This window comes from Sarcophilus harrisii, chromosome X (assembly GCF_902635505.1).
Source record: "Sarcophilus harrisii chromosome X, mSarHar1.11, whole genome shotgun sequence".
NCBI lineage: Eukaryota > Metazoa > Chordata > Mammalia > Dasyuromorphia > Dasyuridae > Sarcophilus > Sarcophilus harrisii.
Genome location: NC_045432.1, coordinates 34,698,338 through 34,721,251, shown reverse-complemented (window position 1 = coordinate 34,721,251; position 22,914 = coordinate 34,698,338). Strand labels below are relative to the sequence as shown.

At 44.4% G+C, this 22,914-nt stretch overlaps 1 protein-coding gene across 5 annotated transcripts in view; it reads left to right on the top strand.

Moving 5' to 3' along the window:
• Positions 1–1,959: 1,959 nt before the first annotated feature.
• The window catches only part of FSIP2 (fibrous sheath interacting protein 2), a 99,297-nt gene continuing 78,342 nt past the window's right edge, over positions 1,960–22,914 (top strand). The window contains exons 1-8 of one of the 5 annotated variants that reach the window (XM_023506926.2): positions 1,960–2,400; positions 6,872–6,997; positions 13,129–13,290; positions 14,472–14,561; positions 16,624–16,763; positions 17,105–17,246; positions 20,227–20,337; positions 22,019–22,172. In XM_023506926.2, the coding sequence (XP_023362694.2) occupies positions 2,302–2,400; positions 6,872–6,997; positions 13,129–13,290; positions 14,472–14,561; positions 16,624–16,763; positions 17,105–17,246; positions 20,227–20,337; positions 22,019–22,172 (1,024 nt within the window). In that variant the 5' untranslated portion in view covers positions 1,960–2,301. The remainder of the gene's footprint in view (positions 2,401–6,871; positions 6,998–13,128; positions 13,291–14,471; positions 14,562–16,623; positions 16,764–17,104; positions 17,247–20,226; positions 20,338–22,018; positions 22,173–22,914) is intronic. The other 4 variants (XM_031944656.1, XM_031944658.1, XM_031944657.1 and 1 more) reach the window with 4 other exon arrangements.

Below are 22,914 nucleotides of genomic sequence, written 5' to 3'. Positions count from 1 at the left end.
ATAAAGAACAGAGTTTTTGAAAATGCTTAGAATGAAAAATGATCTTGAAGATTTCATTTTTTCATATTAAAATCCTATAAGTCACTTGGTAAAGAAGTATTTCTTTACTAGCTAGATTCAACGTTCCAAATGAGCATAATCTTCTCACAAAAGTTTGTTGGTTTATTTTATCAGTGATTCTACTGAGTAGAACAACCAAACTGGAGTGGGGGTGGGAACTTCCAAAATCATTTATCATCACTTCCACATTTGGGACTCACTACAGACGTTATGAGCATGAGGTTTATAATGGGCCAACAGAGTTATCATATGGCAATATTTCAAATTAGTTTTGATAGATATAATGCCAACACCTAGGCATGTGATCTGCCAAGTGAAATCAATACTCACTGTTGAAGCATCCTCAAAGCCTTTAGGGCTAGGGCAGAGTTCAAGGTTATCCTCTACAATAGTTTCTTCTTCAGGATGTCATCTTTGCAAGAAACCATGGGCCAAAATCAGTCCACCTCTGAAAAGTTGTCTCTCTAAATGTTTGCCTTTAAAATAACTTGCAATGTTTAGACCATCTGTCAATTTTATCAGCTTAGCTACAGTATCTCTAGGTCTCAGGAAATGGTCTTTGAGGGCGTCTGCCATTGAAAAATTCATCAGGCTATGGCACGTCAAACGAATGCCAAAGTTGATTGGGCCTGGTCCTCAGATGATAAACATTCATTAGTAGGTCATCATCAGGTTCATCATTTCAGCTAGAAGGACCTCGAAGATTTCCAGCTATTCTAGCATCTCTTTAACATCTCAGACTCACCTCCACACCACGTTCAATCTCAGGCTGATAACCTAACCATGGTTAGGATTTTTTGTGCTTCGGATACCCAGAAATGCATTTTCTAAGAACAAGTTGTTGTTGTTGAATCGTTCTTCAGCTGTTTCTCATTCTTTGAGCCACCATTTGGGGTTTTCTTGGCAAAGACGCTGGATTGGTTTGTTTTTTCCTTCTCCAGCTCATTTTACAAATAAGGAAACTGAGGCAAACTGGGTGAAGTGACTAGCCCAGGGTCACACAGTTAAGAGTGTCTAAGAATAAATAACTTTCTTAAACAGGATGGTGGCTTAGGAGTACAGTACTAGACACTCATTTCAAACACTTAGGACTGCTTTGTAAATAAAGGCTTGTTAACACACAAAAGAAACAAAAAACAAATCAAAACTGAATAAATAAAAACAGCGTGACTGAAGTTCCTTCAAAAACACCAGTGTCCAAACCCTAAAGCTCACTGTGTTCTCAAATACACAGCAAACCCTCCTTTGTCACTTCACCTGTCAGTGAGAGGGTTGGGCCAGGAGCCCGTGAGTCCTTTCCAGCATCCCAGTGCCTCTTCCTTTCTCGACTTCAGTTCTAAATATGTGCACGGTTAGAAGCGAGGGGGTTAGCGGTGATTAGTTTGGTCCTCCCACCCACCCAACATCCCCCCAAAAAACTTCTTGGCCCTCGTGAAACCAGAGAAACTGGTCAGCTCCCTGCTCACTGTATTATTTTGTTCTCTTATTTTCACGTGTGAGGGGCGGTGCTTAGAACGGGCACGGGAGTTTTCGCATTGCCCTCCCAATGTCTGACACCCACCAGTCCCACTCCTCAAGAGGTTTATTGCCCAATTTCTTCTTTTAGCCTCTACCTTTAATACCCTTTTCTGCCGCACACACGTAGGTTAGCGCAGTAAGGCAGGCAGGCAGGCGCGCGCGCACGAAGGCACACACAGGCACGCAGAGGCACGCAGGCGCTCGCAGGTGTACTCAAGCGTTCGCATGTGTACGCAGGCGCACGCAGGCGTTCGCAGGTGTTCGCAGAGGCACGCAGGCGCTCGCATGTATACGCAGGCGCACGCAGGCGCTCGCAGGTGTACGCTAGCGTTCGCTTGTGTACGCAGGCGCACGCACGCAGGCCCCGCCCCCTCTCCGCACAAAGATTGATTCTCCCTATAGAACGTGAGGCGAGAAGTGCGTGCCCTCTGCTTGGCAACGCGTGTGTGGAACATGAGCGCATTAGGGACAGAACGGTTGTCAAGGCAGCGAGTGGGCTTCGAAGTCTGTGCCTGGGGTCGGGAGGAGAGGAGGGTCGGGAGAGAGCGGCGGGAAGAGGGAGTGGCCCCGGACGCCAGGGAGTCAGGAAGAAGGCGGAACCAGGAATAGAGGTCCAGGGAGAGGCAGAAAAGGCGGCGACGGAGGAGGACGCTGAGGTGGAGGCAGGGGCAGAGAAAGAAGCGGAGACATTCCGCCCGCCCCCAGGTCCCGTCCTAGGGAGCCATGGAGTTCTATCTGAGCGCCTGTTCTAAAGCTGCAGATGCAGCCGCCACCAAGACTGCCGCCAGCCACTTGGTGGCGGAGAGTGAACAGTGCGGCGAGGTGAGCGGCCCGCCTCTAACCCCATGGGCCCTCCCCAAACCTCGAGGCTCCTCCCCAAGGTCCACAGGGCTGCCCCCTAACCCCACAAACCCTCCCCAGACTTCAAGTCTCTTCCCCAAAGTCCACAGAGCCTCCCCCAGTTCTTGAGGATCCTCCCCAAACCTCAAGGTTCCTCCCCAAAGCCCACAAGGGTATCTCCAAAACCCAGGGACCCCCCCTCAAACCACAAGACTCTACCCCAAAGTCCACAGGGCCTCCCCCAATCCTACAAACCCTCCCCAAACCTTGAGGGTCCTCCCCAAAGTCCACAGGATGGCCCTTAAACCTGGCAAACCCTCCCCAAACCCCAAGGCTCCTCCCAAAGCCCACTAAAGCACACCCAAATCCCAGGGATGATCCTCAGCCATCAAGACTCTCCCCCAAAGTCCACAGAGCCTCACCCAGATCTTGTGGACCCTCCCCAACCCTCCAGACTATACCCCAAAGTCCACAGGGCCTCCCCGAAACCCCATAAACCCTCCCTATACCTCAAGGCTCTCCCCAAAGTTTACAGGGCCACCCATAAACCCTCCCCAAACCTCAAGGGTCCTCCCCAAAACCCACAGGGGCACCCTAAATGCCAGGAACACCCCTCAAACCTCAAGGCTCCTCCCCAAAGTCCTCTGGGGTACCCCCAAATACCAGGAACCCTCCTCAAACCCCAAGGCTCTACCCCAAAGTCCACAGGGTCTCCCCCAAATCCCACAAACCCTCCCTATACCTGAAGGCTCCTCCCCAAACTCCACAGGGCCACCCCCAAATACCAGGAACCCTCCTCAAACCCCAAGGCTCTACCCAAAGTCCACAGGGTCTCCCCAAATCCCACAAGCCCTCCCCAAACCTCAAGGCTCCTCCTCAAAGTCCACTGGGGCACCCCAAATACCAGGAACCCTCCTCAAACCCCAAGGCTCTACCCAAAAGTCCACAGGGCCTCCCCGAAACCCCATAAACCCCCCCCTATACCTCAAGGCTCTCCCCAAAGTTCACAGGGCCACCCATAAACCCTCCCCAAACCTCAAGGGTCCTCCCCAAAACCCACAGGGGCACCCTAAATGCCAGGAACACCCCTCAAACCTCAAGGCTCCTCCCCAAAGTCCTCTGGGGTACCCCCAAATACCAGGAACCCTCCTCAAACCCCAAGGCTCTACCCCAAAGTCCACAGGGCCTCCCCCAAATCCCACAAACCCTCCCCAAACCTCAAGGCTCCTCCCCAAAGTCCACTGGGGCACCCCCAAATACCAGGAACCCTCCTCAAACCCCAAGGCTCTACCCCAAAGTCCACAGGGTCTCCCCCAAATCCCACAAACCCTCCCCAAACCTCAAGGCTCCTCCTCAAAGTCCACTGGGGCACCCCCAAATACCAGGAACCCTCCTCAAACCCCAAGGCTCTACCCCGAAGTCCACAGGGTCTCCCCCAAATCCCACAAACCCTCCCTATACCTGAAGGCTCCTCCCCAAACTCCACAGGGCCACCCCTAAACCCCATAAACCCTCCCTATACCTCAAGGCTCCTCCCTAAAGTCCACTGGGGCACCCACAAACCCTCCCTAAATCTTGAGGACCCTCCCCAAACCTCAAGCCTCTCCCCAAAGTCCACGGGCCTCCCCCAAATCCCACAAACCTTCCCTATACCTGAAGGCTCCTCCCCAAAGACCACAGGGCCACCCCTAAACCCCATAAACCCTCCCTATACCTCAAGGCTCCTCCCTAAAGTCCACTGGGGCACCCACAAACCCTCCCTAAATCTTGAGGACCCTCCCCAAACCTTAAGCCTCTCCCCAAAGTCCACAGGGCCTCCCATAAACCCTCTCCAAACCTCAAGACTCTACCCCAAAGCCCACAGGGCCTCCCCCAAATCCCACAAAGCTTCCCCAAACCTCGAGGGTCCTCCCCAAAGTCCACTGGGGCACCCCCAAATACCAGGGACCCTCCTCAAACCTCAAGACTAACCCAAACCCCACAGGGGCACCCCCAAATCCCACACACCCTCCCCAAACCTTGAGGCTCCTCCCCAAAGTCCACTAGGGCACCCCTAAATACCAGGGACCCTCCTCAAACCTCCTCCCCAAAGTTCACTGGGGCACCCATAAACCCCACTAACCCTCCTCAAACCTCAAGGCTCTACCCCAAAGTCCATAGGGCCTCCCCCAAATCTTGTGGACCCTCCTCAACCCTCTAGACTACCCCAGAGTTCACAGGGCCTCCCCCAAACCCAGCAACCCCCCAAAAAAACCTCAAGATTCCACCCCAAAGTCCACAGGGCCTCCCCCAAATCCCACAAACCCTCCCCAAACCTCAAGGCTCCTCCCCAAAGTCCACTGGGGCACCCCCAAATACCAGGAACCCTCCTCAAACCCCAAGGCTCTACCCCAAAGTCCACAGGGCCTCCCCCAAATCCCACAAACCCTCCCCAAACCTCAAGGCTCCACCCCAAAGTCCACTGGGGCACCCCCAAATACCAGGAACCCTCCTCAAACATCAAGACTCTACCCCAAAGTCCACAGGGCCTCCCCCAAACCCAGCAACCCCCCCCAAAAAAAACTCAAGACTCTACCCCAAAGTCCACAGGGCCTCTCCCAAATCTTATGGGCCCTCCCTAAACTTCAAAACTACTTTCTGAAGTCCAGAGAGCCACCCCCAAATCCCACAAACCCTCCCCAAACCTCAAGGCTCCACCCCAAAGCCCACAGGGATGCCCCTAAACCCCAGGAACCTTCCTCAAGACTCTACCCCAAAGTCCACAGGGCCTCTCCCAAATCTTGTGGACCCTCCCTAACCCTCAAAACTATACCCCAAAGTCTATAGGGCCTCCCCAAACCTCAAGACTCCTCCCCAAAGTCCATAGGGGACCCTCAAACCCCAGGAACCCTTCCCAAATCTCGATGTTCCTCACTAAAGTTCACAGAACCTCCCCCAAATCTTGTGGCCCCTTCCCAAACCTTGAGACTACTCTCCAAAGTCCACAGGGCCTCTCCCAAATCCCACAAACCCTCCCCAAACCTCAAGGTTCCTCCCCAAAGTCCACCGGGCCACCCCTAAACCCCACAAATCTTCCCCAAACCTCAGGGCTCTACCCCAAAGTCCACAGGGCCATCCCCAAAACCAGGGCCTCTATCCAAACCTTAAGGCACCTCCCCAAAATCCCATGGGTCCTCCCCAAACCTTCAAGCCCCTCCCCAAAGTCCATGGACAACCCTCCCTTTGCAAACTCCAAGGGCATGGGCCCAAAAATCCCACTGGCCTTCCCAAACCACTAGGCTTCTCCCCAAAGTCTTTGAGAAGTCCCTAAAAGATGGCCCTCCAAACTCTGAGGGTCCCAAAATCCTTTGGGCTGTTCTCAAACCTCCAGGCTCTGCCCCAAAGCCCATGGGCTTCTCAAATTCAGAGAGCTTCCAGTCCCAGGATCCTACCCCAAATCCTTGGGCCCCAAAATCTTGACGGCCCTGCCCCCAAAACTGTGGGAACCCTCAAACCCTGAAGAGACTGCTCAGAACCCCTGAAGCCCTACCCCTGGTCCTAGGACTTCCCTAAAGCTCATAGGGTCCCCTAAATCCTGAAGGCCCTCCTCCAGGCTCAATCCTACACCCACTGCCCTACCTTAAATGTCTAAGGCCCTGTCTCTGGCACCCGAATCATGCCTTAGACTTTGAGGGCCTGGCCTAAAGCCTGAGAGGTCCCCAAACCTTGAAGACTTTGCCCCAAACCAAATCTTGAGAGTCCCAGTCCTGATCCAAGGACTCATCCCAAACCTGGAGAGCTCTATCCACAATGCTTCAGTCCCCCCTAACCTCACTCTGGGCCCACCCACAGCCCCCTGAGCTCCATAACCTTTTTGGTGGTGAGAATAGACCAGAAAAAGGTGGGCCAGCCCTAAAGGGGTTGGGGATGGGGGTGAAGAATGACCTAAAAGGCAGAGGTGAGGAGATTGGGGGAAGGTCAGGATCATCCACCACCCTAATGGTGCTGCCACAGGGCCTTAGAACTGGTCAGAGTTTGTGGGTTCAAATCATACCAATTAGTAGTTGTGTAACATGGGCAGATCGTTTTGTCTCCTTGAACCGCAGCTTCTTGTAAAATCAGGGGATTGGACTCCATGGCTTTTGATGTCCCTTTTAACCTCTCTGGAACTGTGATGCATTGAAGTCTGTAGTAAGACATGTACAGGGTACGCGTCCTCTCAACGAGGCTTACTTCCAGTACCATCTTGGGCAAATCACTTATCCTAGCTAGGCCTCAGTTACTCCTTCTGAGGTTCCTTACACTTCTAAGTGCACTCAATGCTTTCTTTGCTCCCTAAGACTCAATGGCACACATACAACTGGGTACCTACCATGAGGCCTTCAGGGCTGGGAGCCCATTGAAGCACCAAAAGTTTCATTTCTTCTACAAATGATCCACTTAACCTAAAGCCTGTGTAATTCTGTTCTGACAGGGCCCCCACAAAATGCAGTTTCCAGGAGTAGGAGCTGCTCAACTGCTGGATCTACCTCTTGGCGTCAAGCTGCCTTTGATCCCAGGAAGTAATACTTTATTCTACACCACAAATTTAAGTGAAAAGGTAAAATCATTTCTGTAAAGAGTGAGAAAACAGGCATTTTCCTAACCCCTTGTCCTTGCTATTCAGTTTAGAGATAATATACTGTCATGGGATCTCTGCTTACTGGCCATGTCACCTAGCACACATTAAAAAGCAAAATCACACAGAGCAGCTGGGGGCAATATCATACAGTGGTGTCAAAGAGGACCATGGGATAGGAAATGTAGGTTCCCAACCCCATTGGTTTCTTTGGCATTTTAGGAAAACTATTTAAGCTCTATTTCCAGTAAAGCGGCCTGTAAACTCATGTAATTCAAAGACTTGGATACAATTAATGCTTTATTTCTTCAGACCTGGTATTTAATTTAAATATTAAAAAATATTTTCTTCATTCGGGCAAGAAAGACCAGTATTCAAGTCCTACAGCAGATACTTTCTAGCTGATCCTGGACAAATTACTCTGTGAACCTCAGTTTCTTTATTTGTAAAATAGAGATGATAGCATCTCCTCCTTTGGATTGTTGTGAGACTAATGAGATGAAAGCACTTTGTAACCCTTAAAGCTGACATACCATAAGTAGAGTAGGCAGGCTTTCTAGTACTGTTAACTACCTTGGGCAGATTTACAATAACCTACCTTGGCAACCCTCATAAACAGTGAGGGGGGGAGGAAACGTTCTTACATTTGTCATTCACCTCACAGCTCCAGGACATTCTAAGCCGCAGGGGTCCTCAAACTTTTTAAATAGGGGGCCAGTTCTCCGTCCCTCAGACTGTTGGAGATCCGGACTACAGTAAAAATAAAAACTTTGTTTTGTGGGCCTTTAAATAAAGAAACTTCCTAGCCCTGGGTGAGAGGGATAATTGCCCTCAGCTGCCGCATCTGGCCCGCGGGCCGTAGTTTGAAGACCCCTGTCTAAGGCCTGCATCCTTTGCTATGACCAGGCTAGCTACATCTGATACTTTTTAAAAAAAAAATCCATGATGAGGCGGCAGTTAGACTGGGCTCTCCTCCACAAGTAGTGAACTTCTTGTGCTGGAGATATCCAGGGAAAAGTGGTGGGGATGACATATACCCGTCAAGGGAAGTCTCTCATCAGGTGGCATGTTATATTAAATGTCCTCATAGGTCCAAGAAGTAACCAAATAGATGATCCCCTTGTGAAAGGTGCCATAGGAGGCACTGCAGTTCCTGATGTGAGGTTGGCCTGGATATCCATTCTAAGATGCACCTTATCTTCTTAAGGTCCATCTCAAAACCCTCTACCAAGACCACCCAGTCAAAAAAGGCTTTCAATCTACAAGTTGTGATCACATGATTGAGCAGGGTTCTCCCATCCCATCTCATATCCTTTCTATGAGGTTAACTGACAAGTGTTTGGAACAGTCTCAAAGTTCTGATGGTTTCCAGGCAACCAACCTCCTCCTGTAACAAGAATACTCAGTCAAGAGCAGTGCTTCTGAGCTCTCTAATAACAAAGGCCACCAGTTACAAGTAAGGGTGGGGTACTGTGGGTGTGTCCTAAGAATTAAATGGTCCTATCCCACCCCAGCATCCACTTCACAGGATTGGTGCAAGGATTCACCAAGATAATGTTCAGATGTCAAAGATGTTGGGTTCCATGTCTGTTATTTATCACAGAAAGACTAGCCTTTCAGTCCTGACATCCTACTTGCTGTCTCTGTGACCTCAGGCAAATAAATCATTTAACTTCTGGGAGCCTCAGTTTCTTCATAAGTGAAAGGAAGGAGTTTGACTAAAGAATGGCAGGCACTACAAATATAGATGAAGAAACCCAGAGAGCTTGAGTAATTTGTCTCATATCACAGAGGTGGTAGAGCCAGCTTCTTTGGCAAATCCTCAGACAGATAATAAATGTCAAAGCTTTGAACCCACCTCTTCCTGCCTGCCAGTTCAGCATGCTGGCTACTCAACAGTCACCAAGAAATAAACCAAATCCACACAAAATTGCAAGTGAAACAACATCTCACAAACTAAATTCCCCCCAAAGTATTCTTTCTAAAATTCCATTTTTATCGTGTCATTCCCCCTCCCCCTCATGAGTTATATTTGCTAACACCCTAATAAATAGGTTGCTGTTCCACCCCTCTCAGGCACACTAACTGTCATTCAAACTGATGTTCCAGAGAAGGGTCCTCTTATTCTTCTTATTATTAGTTACAACAAAGTTTACTCAGCGTTTACTCAGACTAAGCACCAGGAATCTAGTTCATGGGACAGCAAACCTGCGAAATATCTCATTCTTTGGGTGAATATACGTTCAGCAAAAATACCTTACATTGGTTTAATTCCTTCAATTTTGTTCAAAACATCCTTACAGCCTTACAGATTTACAGCCAAAGGGGAATGCTTAGGTCATTTGGTCCCCATGACACAAATGAGGAAAGTAGAAAGGCCAAGTGACTTGTACAAAATCATCCAGCTAAGTGGTAGAGCAAGATGGGAACTGTGCTCCTCTGACTTCAAATCTAGCATTTGCTCTACTATATCAGGATGCCCCTTAACTCCTAGCATCCCATTTTATCAACACTGCTAATGAGGATTACTGTCCCCAAGTAAGGAGGCATTGAGGGCTCTGGTAGTACTGTAGTAAATAAAGCAAGGCCTGGACTTAAGAAGACCTGAGTTCAAAGCTGGACTCAGGCCCTTATTAACTTCATGACCGCGGGCAACCAGCCTCCTCCTGTAACAGGAACCACCCTGTTTGCCTCAGTTTCCTCATCTGTAAGATCAACTGGAGAAGGAAATGGCAAACCGTTTTCATATCACCTCAAAGAAAACCCCAAATAAGGTCACAAACTGACAAAACTGAAAATGACTAAAAAGCAACAACAAGGGGATACAGAGGTACAGAGAGATTAACTAGTAATTATCATTTCTGTGGCACCTTCAAGTTTACAAAGTACTTTTCTCCCAATAAACTCATAAAGTAAGGAGTACAGGGATTATTATCTCTGTTTATCAGGATCAGGTAATGAGGTAACTTTCCTGGTATCACAGTAGCTCAGAAATCATCTGACCCCAAATGAAACCTTCTTTCCACTGTGCTTTCTGCCTCTAATTGAGTCGTCTGAGGTCAGAGTGAATCAAAGAATTCTGGTTTTCAACTGACTTTCTTCCCACTGGTCCACACTGTGGCCCCTGAAGTTACATTTAGATAGTGATTTGCCTTCTGTAGAAGAATTTATGTGCACCTTATCTCATTTGAGCTTCATAATTAACCTGTCAGATAGGGAACCCTGACAGAAGGTCCCACATTGGCTGTTCATTAGGGTAAGAAAATGGCAGCATGCTACGGAATCTCCACTTAAGGTTGTTTACAATGAAACTTAGAATTGAACAACAATGACGAAACTTCCTCAGTTGCCTCAGACTAGCATGTGACTAATGAAGATGTAAGAAGTAGCTCGGTGGTGCAGTGGGAGAGCATTTGGTTTGGGGTTGGAGAACAGTTGCACGGGATTCTATTTTAAGTTAAAGCTTTATTTCACCAAAGCAGGTGAACCAAATGGCACGAGTAACTAATTGGCAGTTAGGGTCAGGGGGAACAAAGCTTTTATACTAAAATTTTGGCTCTAAGCCATGTTAGGAATACTAAAACTGCTAAAAATCCTATCTTTTTCAGACAGTAGCTTAGACACAGGGTCTGTTAAAAGCAGTTAGTCATAACAGCAACTTGATTACCTTAGTTCAGGGGTCCTCAAACTACAGCCCGAGGGCCAGATGCGGTAGCTGAGGACTTTTATCCCCCTCACCCAGGGCTATGAAGTTTATTTAAAGGCCCACAAAATAAAGTTTTTGTTTTTACTATAGTCCGGCCCTCCAACAGTCTGAGGGACAGTGACCTGGCCCCCTATTTAAAAAGTTTCAGGACCCCTGCCTTAGTTCAAGGAACATTTTACAGGGCAAGTGTTCCTTCTGTGGGCCCAGCAAATCTAAGCATACTAATGTTCAACTTGGTTACCTGAGTTTGAGGCACAGTTTAAAAGGCAAGTGTTCCAACGCGTTTAAACATACTTATGTTAGTCATATTAGAAAATGTTTATGTTAGTAATTTTCATAAGCTAGTCTAGGACCTATGATTAGAGTTCAGCATGTCCTCTATAGTGGGAAAGTATACTAAAGTTGAAGTCAAGAGACCTGTAAAGTGATAATAATGCAGTACTAATAATAAAATAAGAGAATAGCATTAAAATATAATACAGTAAGGTAATAATACCTGTTGTACAGAGTTGCTGTAGGGAAAGTGCTTTGGAAATGTGAGTTATTAGAATTCAAAGCAGTATCAGGCAATAATAAACTGTAATCAAGTAAGTGGACCTCACTGGGTTTAAGGAAACAAATGATGTCAGTTGACAACTACTCTGAAATCAATGATCCTAATTGACATATTTGTCAAAAGCCACACCCTATTTACAATGTTAGCTCACTAAATGTGTGTGTCAATAGTTTAAGCAACAATATATCCTTGTCACAACCAATATTGGGTACTAAGTAAAGGCTAGATCTTTTAGCAAACTGCTACATTTATTATCTTTCAAGAGTGACTTGAGATTTTTATGAGTTCTTATTTGTGAATTAGACTCAATTATCTTCCCTCTTTTTTCAGTGAAAGTTTGGTAGTGAATTGGGAGCTATGGCCAATCAGTAAGCCAGAAAGTCAACTAAGGAAATTAAAAACAAAGTCAAATGCTTTAAAAATTACAGCTTTATTGCAACCCCTTCCTACTTTGAACATTGGGTAGCTGTTTCTGCTACTTTCACCACTGGTCAGGCAAGGGCTGTCCCCTTATTGTATCTGATTGCTGCTGCTGCTTCTGAGCAAGGAAAACCTCACTCCTCGTTCCTTCTCATGTCTGTTTTTCCCCCAACAAGGAACTTCTGTGATCTACAACTGCCATCCTGCTAGTGAAAATAACCTCCATTATTTGGTGATAGACTAATTTACAAGTGAGACCAGAAAATAAATCATATTTTTGCTAACAAGTTAACAGAATGACAATAACACTTATTTTAATTCTAGCTGTAGATGTGGATGAGAGAAACAGACAGAAGAAGAGACAAAAAGAGAAAGAGAGAAGGAGAGAGGAGAAGAAGAAACAGACAGACATGGAAAGAGGAGACAAAGGAAAGGAGACAGAGGGAGGGAGACAGAACAGGAGAAAGACAGGGAAGAAGAGAGTGAGAGTAAAGAGAGAGAGAGAAGGAGAGGAGATTAATATGAAGAGAGTGAGAGAGAGAGAGAGAAGGAAAGAGGGGAGACAGACAAAGGAGAGATAGAGAAGACAGAGACAGACATGGTGAGTTATAGAAGGATAGAGACAAAAAGGGAGAGACAGAAAGAAAAGGAGAGACATAGAAGGGAGGGAGAGAGCACTTTATTCCTATAAGATACTCTAAATGGGCCTCCAGTACACGAAGGCCACCGTGTGCTAATGTGAGCTCGCTCACCCATCTCCCAGCAGCAGGTCTGAAGGATAGGATGAAGGCTTCTGCCTTGTTATGATTCTTTGATATCTTTGATTCATAACAATGGCAATTTTTTTGTTCTTCCTATTTTCACAGACATTGTATTTGTGAACCACATGGACTTTTTATGTTACTGTTCATAATGATGGTATCTCGTCATCATTTCCTGCAGTGGTGAGACAAGGTGGAAGACAGGAGATGGCCACAATCTTGCCTTCGACCTTTACGTATCTTCTCCTCTCTCTCCCTTCTCTCATTTCCCTTTTTGCTCAGTGCTCAATGTATGATGATGATTATTATATGAGGAGAAAGAAGCATTGTAGGGAGCGAGAAGGGGAAAAAAGCCAAGGCTTCTTACTCAAATCATTTCTTTCTTTTTTAATGTCACTGTCTCTCCCTTGCCCCCTTCTTTGTAAACAAATAAGTACAGAACAAATCATATGATGATGTCTGGAATGAACATCTCTGCATGTACAATCCACCACTTCTCAGAGATGGAAAGCAGGCTTTACCATCAGTCATGATTGATCACTGCATTGATTAGAATTCTGCAGCCTCTCCATTGCTTTATTCTCAGTTCATGTCAGTTCAGTCATGCTATTAATTCAAAGTGTAATTTTTACTAATCTCGCAAAACTAATATTTTAAACTCTCTTTTCAGCTTTTTCAGCCCTCTTACGGTTTTAACCTAAATGATCCTTATGGTCGGCTACTAGAAACCAGATACAAAAGCCTGCATGATCCTCATTTAAGTGGCTATTACAAACGTAAAGATATCTTGAAACGATTGAAAAAAGGAGGTTACATCACCAGCAATAACAAAGTAGGTTGTCTGTTTCTTTTTTATCATGTAAACGTTTTTTTGACATGGTTGATCAACACTTGACACTCAGAGCTTACTCATCTTTTATTCGGTTGGGTCGTGTCTAGTGGGTGACTATATAGCTTATTCCTTCCTCACTCAGGTTAGGATTCCCACAACCTCTTTTGAGCATTTTTCGGCAATTCCTCCTTGAGTCTCTCCCATCCTTTTCAAAAAAAGATTTCACTCTCTGCTAACCTGAAGTGTAGAGCTTTGTTCCCTGAGATCCATTCATCTCTTCTGTTATTTGCTACAGGCAGAAATACAACCAAAGCATGCTCTCCACAGAACACTTCCCAGTTCTCCACTGCCCATAGGGCTTGAAGCTGGATCCTCTGTCCTTTATTGTTCTTTATGGCTTACCCACCGCCAGTGGGGCATACTTTTTTACTCAACCATTGAACGAAGCTTGCTTTTTTTATAGTGGGCTTTCTTTCTGCCTTTTCTTCCGAATAGGATGACGCTATTTGCTCCAGATACCTTTGATCGGCAATGGAGAATTGCAAGCCCTTTTGCAGCCAGAAACTGCTCTGGACTGCCTTCTGGTGAGGGTCCCAAGCAGGAAATCAATTAATTAGCAAGATCTGATCTAATTAACTCCGGGTCTCTTTTTTCCTTTTCTTGTGCAGCGCACATGTTTCCTTCCAGTTTTCTGACTTCCTTCCAATTCTCTGACTTCCTTGGATTAGGCAATGTCTGTGGCCTGTTTCAAAGCAAAGAGCCTCTTATTCCTCCGTTATCTTCTTCCAACTGCCCTCATGGGCTTTCTCATGATCATAGATATAGGTAGGATTGCTAGTATTCAAAGGAATTGTTTCTGGATTCTTTTAAAAACCTAGAAGGAAAAGGTTCCCAGAACAGAATGTAACTCGATAGAGTATATTTGTATTGAGTTTAGTTTCTCATTGGTATTTTGTTCATTTTTACGAGCCTACTCATCTGGCACTCACTTGTTATCACTGGATCTGTCTTACTAGCTGAGAATATTCACTCATCTACTTTCGGTGACAGGAATTGCTTGTTGATACAGCAGCTGTCTAAACCTGTTGCCTTCAAAACTAGCCCTCAAATATGTTACTTTTATATTGGGGGAGTGTCTATTATAGAAATAATAACTTGAATTTATATATTTTCTTTTTAAGATTGTATGCACTTTGAGAGAGTTTAATAAATACCGACAATATCTGACAAGCCTCAAATTAGACTTTGAAAGAAACTATATAAGAGAACAAGTAAGTAAAACGTGTAAATTAATTTTCTCTTGGGTCTTTAAAAATTCTGCTTGGGAGAGTTTGGAGAAAAAAAGATACAAGTGACTTGACTCATAGCTGATGAAGTTTACATGGATATCTCACTCGAACTGGATTATAATACAGTTCAAGACAGTTACCTAACTATATTTCAATAAAATTGGCTCCTTTGTACTTCTATGTATTTTATGAATTAAAAATGACAGTTCTGAGAAGGGGTCCACAGATTTTGCCAGGCTGACTGCCAAAGGTTAAAAAGCCCAACTAATTCTTCCACTTTTTATATGTGAAGTCTGTTTCTCACAACCTGCTTCTCCTTCCAGCTTTGTACTACCATTAACCCAGTCTCCTAGATTTGAAAAGTTAGTGTAACTTTTAACTTCTTTTTGTTGACTTCTCACATCTGCCTCTTCTTCTAGTCCCACTGCCATCACCCTAGCATAAACCTTCATTGCTACCCAATGTACTGTTGCTATAGCCTCCCAGCAGGTTTTCCCATCTCCACTGCCTCCTCATTCTGAATCATCTTTCACATTGCTTCAAGATGGCTTTCTTTGCTGAGATCTGGTCATGTCACAACTTGGCTCACAACTTGGCTCACAACTCTTCAGTAGTTCCATGCTTGCTTTCACGTCAAGGTGATCTTCTTGAAGGCCCTCTGTGATTTGTCATTGCGCTTCTGTTCTAGGTGTCCAACCCAACTGGACTAGTTGATATATGTGTATATACACATGAGCATGCGCCGCACGCGCACACACACACACATACACACTCCTTGTGCCCTTCTAAGGTCAATAAAGTTGGGTGAAAATGAGAGGGGCTGCCCTGTAGTATAGAAGGTAGTCATCCTAATCTTCTCCTTTATTCTCTCTCCTGCCATCTTTTTTTTTTTTTAATTTAATGGTAGTTGGTTTTTATTTTTATTTTTTTTTGTTTTTTTTTTGTTTTGTTTTGGTTTTTATTTAATAGCCTTTTATTTACAGGATATATACATGGGTAACTTTACAGCATTAACAATTACCAAACCTCTTGTTCCAATTTTTCACCTCTTACCCTCCCACCCCCTCCCCTAGATGGCAGGATGACCAGTAGATGTTAAATATATTAAAATATAAATTAGATACACAATAAGTATACATGACCAAAATGTTATTTTGCTGTACAAAAAGAATCAGACTCTGAAATATTGTACAATTAGCTTGTGAAGGAAATCAAAAATGCAGGTGTGCATAAATATAGGGATTGGGAATTCAATGTAATGGTTTTTAGTCATCTCCCAGAGTTCTTTTTCTGGGCATAGCTGGTTCAGTTCATTACTGCTCCATTAGAAATGATTTGGTTGATCTCGTTGCTGAGGATGGCCTGGTCCATCAGAACTGGTCATCATATAGTATTGTTGTTGAAGTATATAATGATCTCCTGGTCCTGCTCATTTCACTCAGCATCAGTTCGTGTAAGTCTCTCCAGGCCTTTCTGAAATCATCCTGTTGGTCATTTCTTACAGAACAGTAATATTCCATAATTTTCATATACCACAATTTATTCAGCCATTCTCCAACTGATGGACATCCATTCAGTTTCCAGTTTCTAGCCACTACAAAAAGGGCTGCCACAAACATTCGTGCACATACAGGTCCCTTTCCCTTCTTTATAATCTCTTTGGGATATAATCCCAGTAGTAACACTGCTGGATCAAAGGGTATGTATGCACAGTTTGATACCTTTTTGAGCATAGTTCCATACTACTCTCCAAAATGGTTGGATTCGTTCACAACTCCACCAACAATGTCCTGCCATCTTTAGAACTAAATTTAAAGGGTTCGTTTTTTCAGCCTGGCTAGAATAGAGACATTTGGTTTTGGCGTCCTGACAAACAGTACATCCTTTTGAGTCAGTTGAGTCAAAATATAGTATGATGGAATTTGTAGCTGGATGTGGGGTGCAATTTTCTTTCTCAAATCCAAATGTAAGTAGACTCAACAACAAATAGCACATATATCTGTCAGTCATGAAATTGTTAACCCATTATTCTGTTTCCTTTCAGAAAATGCTTGAAAAGCAAGTCACCAAACTCCAGGAACACAATCAAATCCCAGACAGCAGAGACGCTGCCCAGTTCAGAGAATGGCTGTTACAAGAAGGCACACAGTCTATTCAGGACCAAGAGCGCTTAATAAGACACAGGTAGGACTCCCTCCTTCACTTGGGTTTCAGCTCAATATTGTGGACAACATCAACAACAAAAGCCAAACATGTTTTGGTAAGGTATTAATAAGGTCATGATACCTGGTCTGCATTTATTTCTTTTCAAAAAATTTTATAGTGAACTTAATCACTACAATCATGAGAATATATTAAAAGGACAAGAAAGAAGACTATGTAACAGTTACTTATACTTTTCTTTTAATTGAAGGAATAGATGTCCACCAATGAAATGGTTTAGGGCTAGCATTGTCAACTCTGAAATGCTACCCTGTTAGATGCCCAGCTGATCTTCACTTCCTCCTTTGTTTTTGTGCCCAAAGATATTTAGATATGATAAGCAGAGAGCTGGAGAAGCTTGAGCGTTCTGCTGAAGAACGGCATCTCATCCGGATGAACGAGGAAGAGAAAAGACAGAGGGAACACACGCGGAGAAAACTTAGTCTTCGGAGGAAGATTGAAGAGGTAAGAGACACTGAAAATAGGGACAAGTATTCAGTTCAAAGCAACAAACATTGCACATAGAACACAGTGCAAGGTCCTATGCAGTGAAAAGAGTAGGCAAGAAGGCAGCCATCGCAATGGAAAGAGCATGGCCCTGGATTTGGTTCCAATCATACTTCTGCTACTCAGGGCCCCAATTTCTTCCCCTGTAAAATGAGACACTAGATGGAATCTAGTGATAATCCTTTTCCTTTATGATCCCTTCAAACTTGTTCCTTCCTTCATGGAGTTTTACTGTCTAGTAGGGATATGAGACAAATAACTATGATAGAAAATGATAGATGAGAAGTGTAAGATCTGAGAGGGGAAGGTCACCATTGGTTTTGGAAAGGGGGAGGCATTTGAGTTAGGCTTTAAAGCCTAACCAGTCAGGGAAAAGCACTCCATCGAGAATAAACAGTGTGAGCAGGGGAACACAGAGCATGCTCATGGGAAAATGAAGACACTTTGCCTGGTATGTCAAGTGAGATGAGACTAGAAAGGAAGGGGCGTACTAGATGGTGGCCAGGGGTCAGGGGAGGAGCCTTAATGGATGGGATTAAAAAGTTGGAACTTTACCCAGAGGTCACATAAGGAGTCCCAAATTGGTTTTGAACAAAATGACAGCAAGATGGCCTTATAAGAATATAGAAGATGTTTGGAAGAGGGGAAGAGAGACAAGGCAAGACCTGATAGGCTATTGTGCTAATCCAAGCAAATGATAATAGTGGCACTCACAGCAATGGCAGTGGAACTAGGAGACGGAGCAGGTGCAAGAGATGCTGGGGGAGGGCCACATACTAGTGATGATGCTTGCCATTGTTTTCCTTCTGATCATCACCATCACCTTCAACTTGGTATTCTAGTTACCTTGTACATGGCTTATTTCCCCTTCTAGATTAGAGGGGGCAGAGATGATGCAGTCTGTGCTAGTGTATTTCCCCTAGTGCCTAACACAGTCCATTGTACATTGAAGGTATTTATTAAATACAGGATTAATTTTCAAGCACTCTTAGCTTTATGCCCTCTTCTTTGGAGGTCTTTCATGATTATTACATCTATCTCCTCCTCCCTTTTATTGCCACGCCTGGCAATGAACACAGGCAGAACACAAGGATGTACCCTACAGTTCTTAGAGTTTACTGGCTAGATTTCTTTCTTCAGGACCATGCCATAAACCAAAAACAATTTGATTCTTATTGCCACCAATAGGTCCTAGGCCAAGTCCCATTTGGTCATTGTTTGGCTTTGATTGACTCAGATTGAATGTAAACAGCAGTCTTCTGCTTCAGCCAGAAATCCTGAGGGTCTTTCCCTTCCAGATTTATTTACTTAGATTTTTTTGGACTAGGTAAAAGAGAAGATTCTTTGCCTCAATTGCTACCCAGCCTTAATCACTGAATAGGCATTGCCTCAGTCAAACTGAGACCTGTTAAAGACCTTAATTTTAAAATGTCCTGGGTCTCCCATTTCATCCCAAGCCATCTCCAGTTATCTTGATCTATATTTGGCCACTGGCCCCAGCTAGCTCTGGAAAGGAAAGTGAGGCAGGTAACCTTACCCATCCCTCCCTCAATTAAGTCAAATTCACTTGTACATCATGACACTGATGTGGTCTGAGGACCACAAATGATGTAGGTAATGTAGACACCAGATGATGGTAAGCACCAAAGTTGGGGTTCGGTCATATGAGGAATTCACAATGACCATTCGCTTTGGTAAAAGGTAGATTTATTTAGGGAAGAGCTTACAGACAGAGTGAAGGGATACAATAGATACAAGGAATGGTAAATATGAAATAGAGTTGGGAGAACATAAGAAAGACAAATTCCTCAGTGGAACTCAGTTACCCAGTAGAAAGGGAGCTGGTTAAAAGGAACTTGGCCTCCTAAAAAAGTTAATTAGGGTTGTAAAGCATAGTGGAGTTAGGGGAGATACCACATGGCATGGGGAGGAGAAGTAAGGGGCAAGACACCATGAGGCAGAGTGCCTGATGTGGCGGACTGACCCAAAGGAGGACAGCAGCCATGGGATAAACCACAAGTAGATTTTATAGGGAAAATTTAACCTCAGGGACATGACTGGGATTTCTATAGAGGGTGGGTCTCAGGAGTTTTGACACAACTTGGGATTTCAGACTGGACAACCTCCCTAAAGTGTGAAATCATGGAGGTAAACTGATCTCTATCAGAGCCTTCTGCCTGCTTGCCTCAGGGATCAATTCTCTAGTTTCTCTTGGTCCAGAATATCATTCAGGATCTCATCAGCATCACCTCTCTGATGTCATGGTCCCCTTAGAGAACAAAGGACAAACAACAACAATACCTCCTAGGGACTTTCCAAGGTTAGAACGGTCATTTCTACTCTGCTCACCTTCCCAACTCCCCTGAAATGCAGAGCAATGTCACATTTTTAAGTGGTGGATTTCCTCTCTTCTCCTGAAATGCACATATGAAAATGAATGAACAAAAATAAGCATTCAAGAAGCAGTTACCAGGTGCAACATATGGTGCTAATAGTGATAGATTCAACTCACTGAAAGAACATAGACCATATGCCTTCCTGGGTGTGGAAGAGAAAAACCATTCTCTCCACTCCCTTATTAGATTTCCCTCTTCAGCCTTACTTGGGCCTGGACCTAGACTCCCTACCGCTGACAGCCTGAACTGTCAGTGATGAAAGACCTGCTTTGGACTTTAGCCCCCTTCAAATGTGCCCACACACAGCAGGGCCACACTGAAGGTCCCCAGCAGACAGAAGTGTGGGAGAAGGTCTCTCTTCCATATTCTCTGGGTGAACTGCTCTTGTGCCAAGCTGATATCCTTTAGGCTGGGTCTGTGAATGACTGCTACTTTGCCCAGTGGAGGGTGCAGTAGGCAAGGGTAGGGGGAAACCATATTGCAAAAACACAGTTGTAAAAAATAAAAAGCCCACAATGTATAAAATAAACTCTGCTTTCTAGGAATGGAAAACAAAGGAGATGCTACTTCTTACCAGAATTGGAGAAGAAGTTAAAAGAGAAGCTCGGGTGGAGGAACAACGAAGAAAAAGTCGAGAAGAGAGTGACAGGAAGGTACAGAGAGAAGGTTGCTTCTAACTGTGACTCACTACAGGGAAACCTTTGCTATTTGTCACAGCCATCACGTCCTTGGTCCATATGGGCTTGACTAGGGTGTTAGTTATCCCAGAGACAGGCAGTCATCAAAGCTTACATCCATATGGGGGAAATGCACTGGCACTCTCTGTCTCTCTTCCCAACGTCCCCTCCCTCCCATTGTAAGAGGATTACTTTTCATTTTGCCATATGTAAATGAATTACATGTATAATCACCAAAATATGCAAAGTCTAGGGAGAAAAGAACACAGCTGCTTTTCTTTAGGCCCAGAAATTTTTTTAAGAGAAATGTTCTCAATTTTGTCCTCTCAAAATGTTGTTTTAAGGTTTTCAAAGTACCAAATGCCTAACGACCCTGTGAGGTTTGATAGTAAAAGCATTATGATCTCCATTTTATAGATACAAAATTGAGGTTTAGTGAAAGGAAGTGACCGGATCAGATGATCAGTTATTAAACGTCAGAGTCAAGATTGAAACTTGGGACTCCGGAGTCCAAATCCAGGACTCTTTGCCCACAAGCAATATATGACTTCCCAATAAATAGATTCTATTCAATAAGCATTGATTAGTAGTATGATACATTTCAAGCACTGAGCAAAGAACTGAAAGTACAAAGAAAACAGATGAGGATGAGCTATAAAGTTTCAGTTGGGTTTGTTTAAATTGGGGAGCTTTAATCTTTTTGTTGTCATAGATTCCTTTGACAATCAAATGAAAATTGTGGCCCTCTTTGCAGAATCCTATTTATAAATACAGGAAAATATGCAGGGGTGCAAAGGTGACTGACATTGTAGAATACAATTATCAAAATTCTTTTGAAAAACAAAACTCGGGTTAAGTACCCTTGGTTTAAATTATTCCCAGAGCAAAAGAGAAGGAAAAGGGGAAGACAACTTGGCATGTTTATCTCGCCTTTGCCATCTCCAGAAGCCAGTCTCTTCCCAGTCTGTGTACCTGTGCAGCCCTAAAGCACTGGGTCCATTCTGTTGGAACCCTATAAGTATGACCTGGCTCTAAACTTTGCTTAGATCACAAGGGCCATAGTTTTAGCGTAGCTTTCAATGGATGCTTTGCATGATGGACCCAGGACAGACTACAAGGCAGCATGACCTTTCTACTGGCTTTGGACAAAGATTTAGGTTTAGATCCCGCCTCTTAGATTCCAAAAACCTGGGTGGCCTTGGTCCAGTCACATAAGCCCTTCAGACCCTAATTTTTCAAATGTAAATTGGTTGGAGGAAATGATCCCTAAGGGTACTTCTTGCTACATTTACCTATAATTCCTAGAACTGGTCTAGGTTGACCCCAACCATTAATCTTTCCCTACCTCCACTGCCACCTTGCCCTCAGCCCTCACTTATCCAGAATAGAAACCATTTTTCCAATGCCAGACCAGCCTTCTAGAATGGGGCAATATGTTAATATATCAGGCTGTTACACATATTTTTATCCATGTTGAATCACAAAAGGGAAAACACTTCCCTATATAGCCAGCTTGCTGCTCTTGGCCTTGTCCAAAGTGCAGTTTAGGGAATTTGGAAACAAAGGCATATTGGACAAATACCATCTTTTGATAAAAAAGGTTCTGCATTAGAAAATGGAAAATTGACCCTAAAATGTATTTTCTTAAACATTTTAGAAACAAGCTCTTCTTGAGAAAAAAATGGCCTTTCATTTGCGGAAAATGCAAGAGAGCGGTAGCTTTAAAAAAGAAGAAATTGAGAAAACACCTTCAGTGGAGTATAAAGGAGGAGATGGGGCATACTTTGAAAGTGATGAAATTAGAAGACAAGGTAGCAGGAATGCAAGCTATTGATCTATTTATCCCTCTGGATCTCTTCCTGGCTCTGAGGCTCATTCTTACTCACAGCTCTCTAATTTTTGCTCATTGTTTCTATTGCTCTGTTCCTCACTTGGCACACACACACACACACACTCACTCTCTCTTTCTCTATCTCTCCATCTCTCTCTCCCTCCCCCTTCATTCCCTCTCTATTTCCTTTCCTCTCTCCCTGTCTTCTTTCCTCCCTCTTTTTTCCTCCCCAACCTCTCTCTCTCCTTCTGGCCCTCCCTCTCCATCCCTCCCTGTATCCACCCATCCCCCTCTTACTCCATTTCTCTTGCTTCCTCTATCTCTCTTGTTTTCTCTACCTCCTCCTTCTAGTTCTCTTCTCTCATTCTGGTATCTCTTCTTTTCTTTTTTGTTTACTCTTATATTCTGTCTCTCTGTCATTCTGTCTCTTTTCTAATTCTCTTGTTCTTATTATGTCTCCTTTCTCTCTTCATCTTTCTCCATCATTCTTTCTTTTCTCTTTTATTCTATATCTCTCTTACGCTCTCTCAGTATCTCTCTCTCTCCTTCCTTCACTCCCCCCTTCTCTCTCACCCCCACCTCACTTTTGCTTTTCTTTCTTTCCTCATCCTCCTTCCCCATGAGCATGTAGATAGAGCCAATGTTCGCTTGGGTATAAAATGAGACTAGAGAATGGATTATTTGGCCTTCACCATTGTAAAAGAACATTTCTCATTATCTTT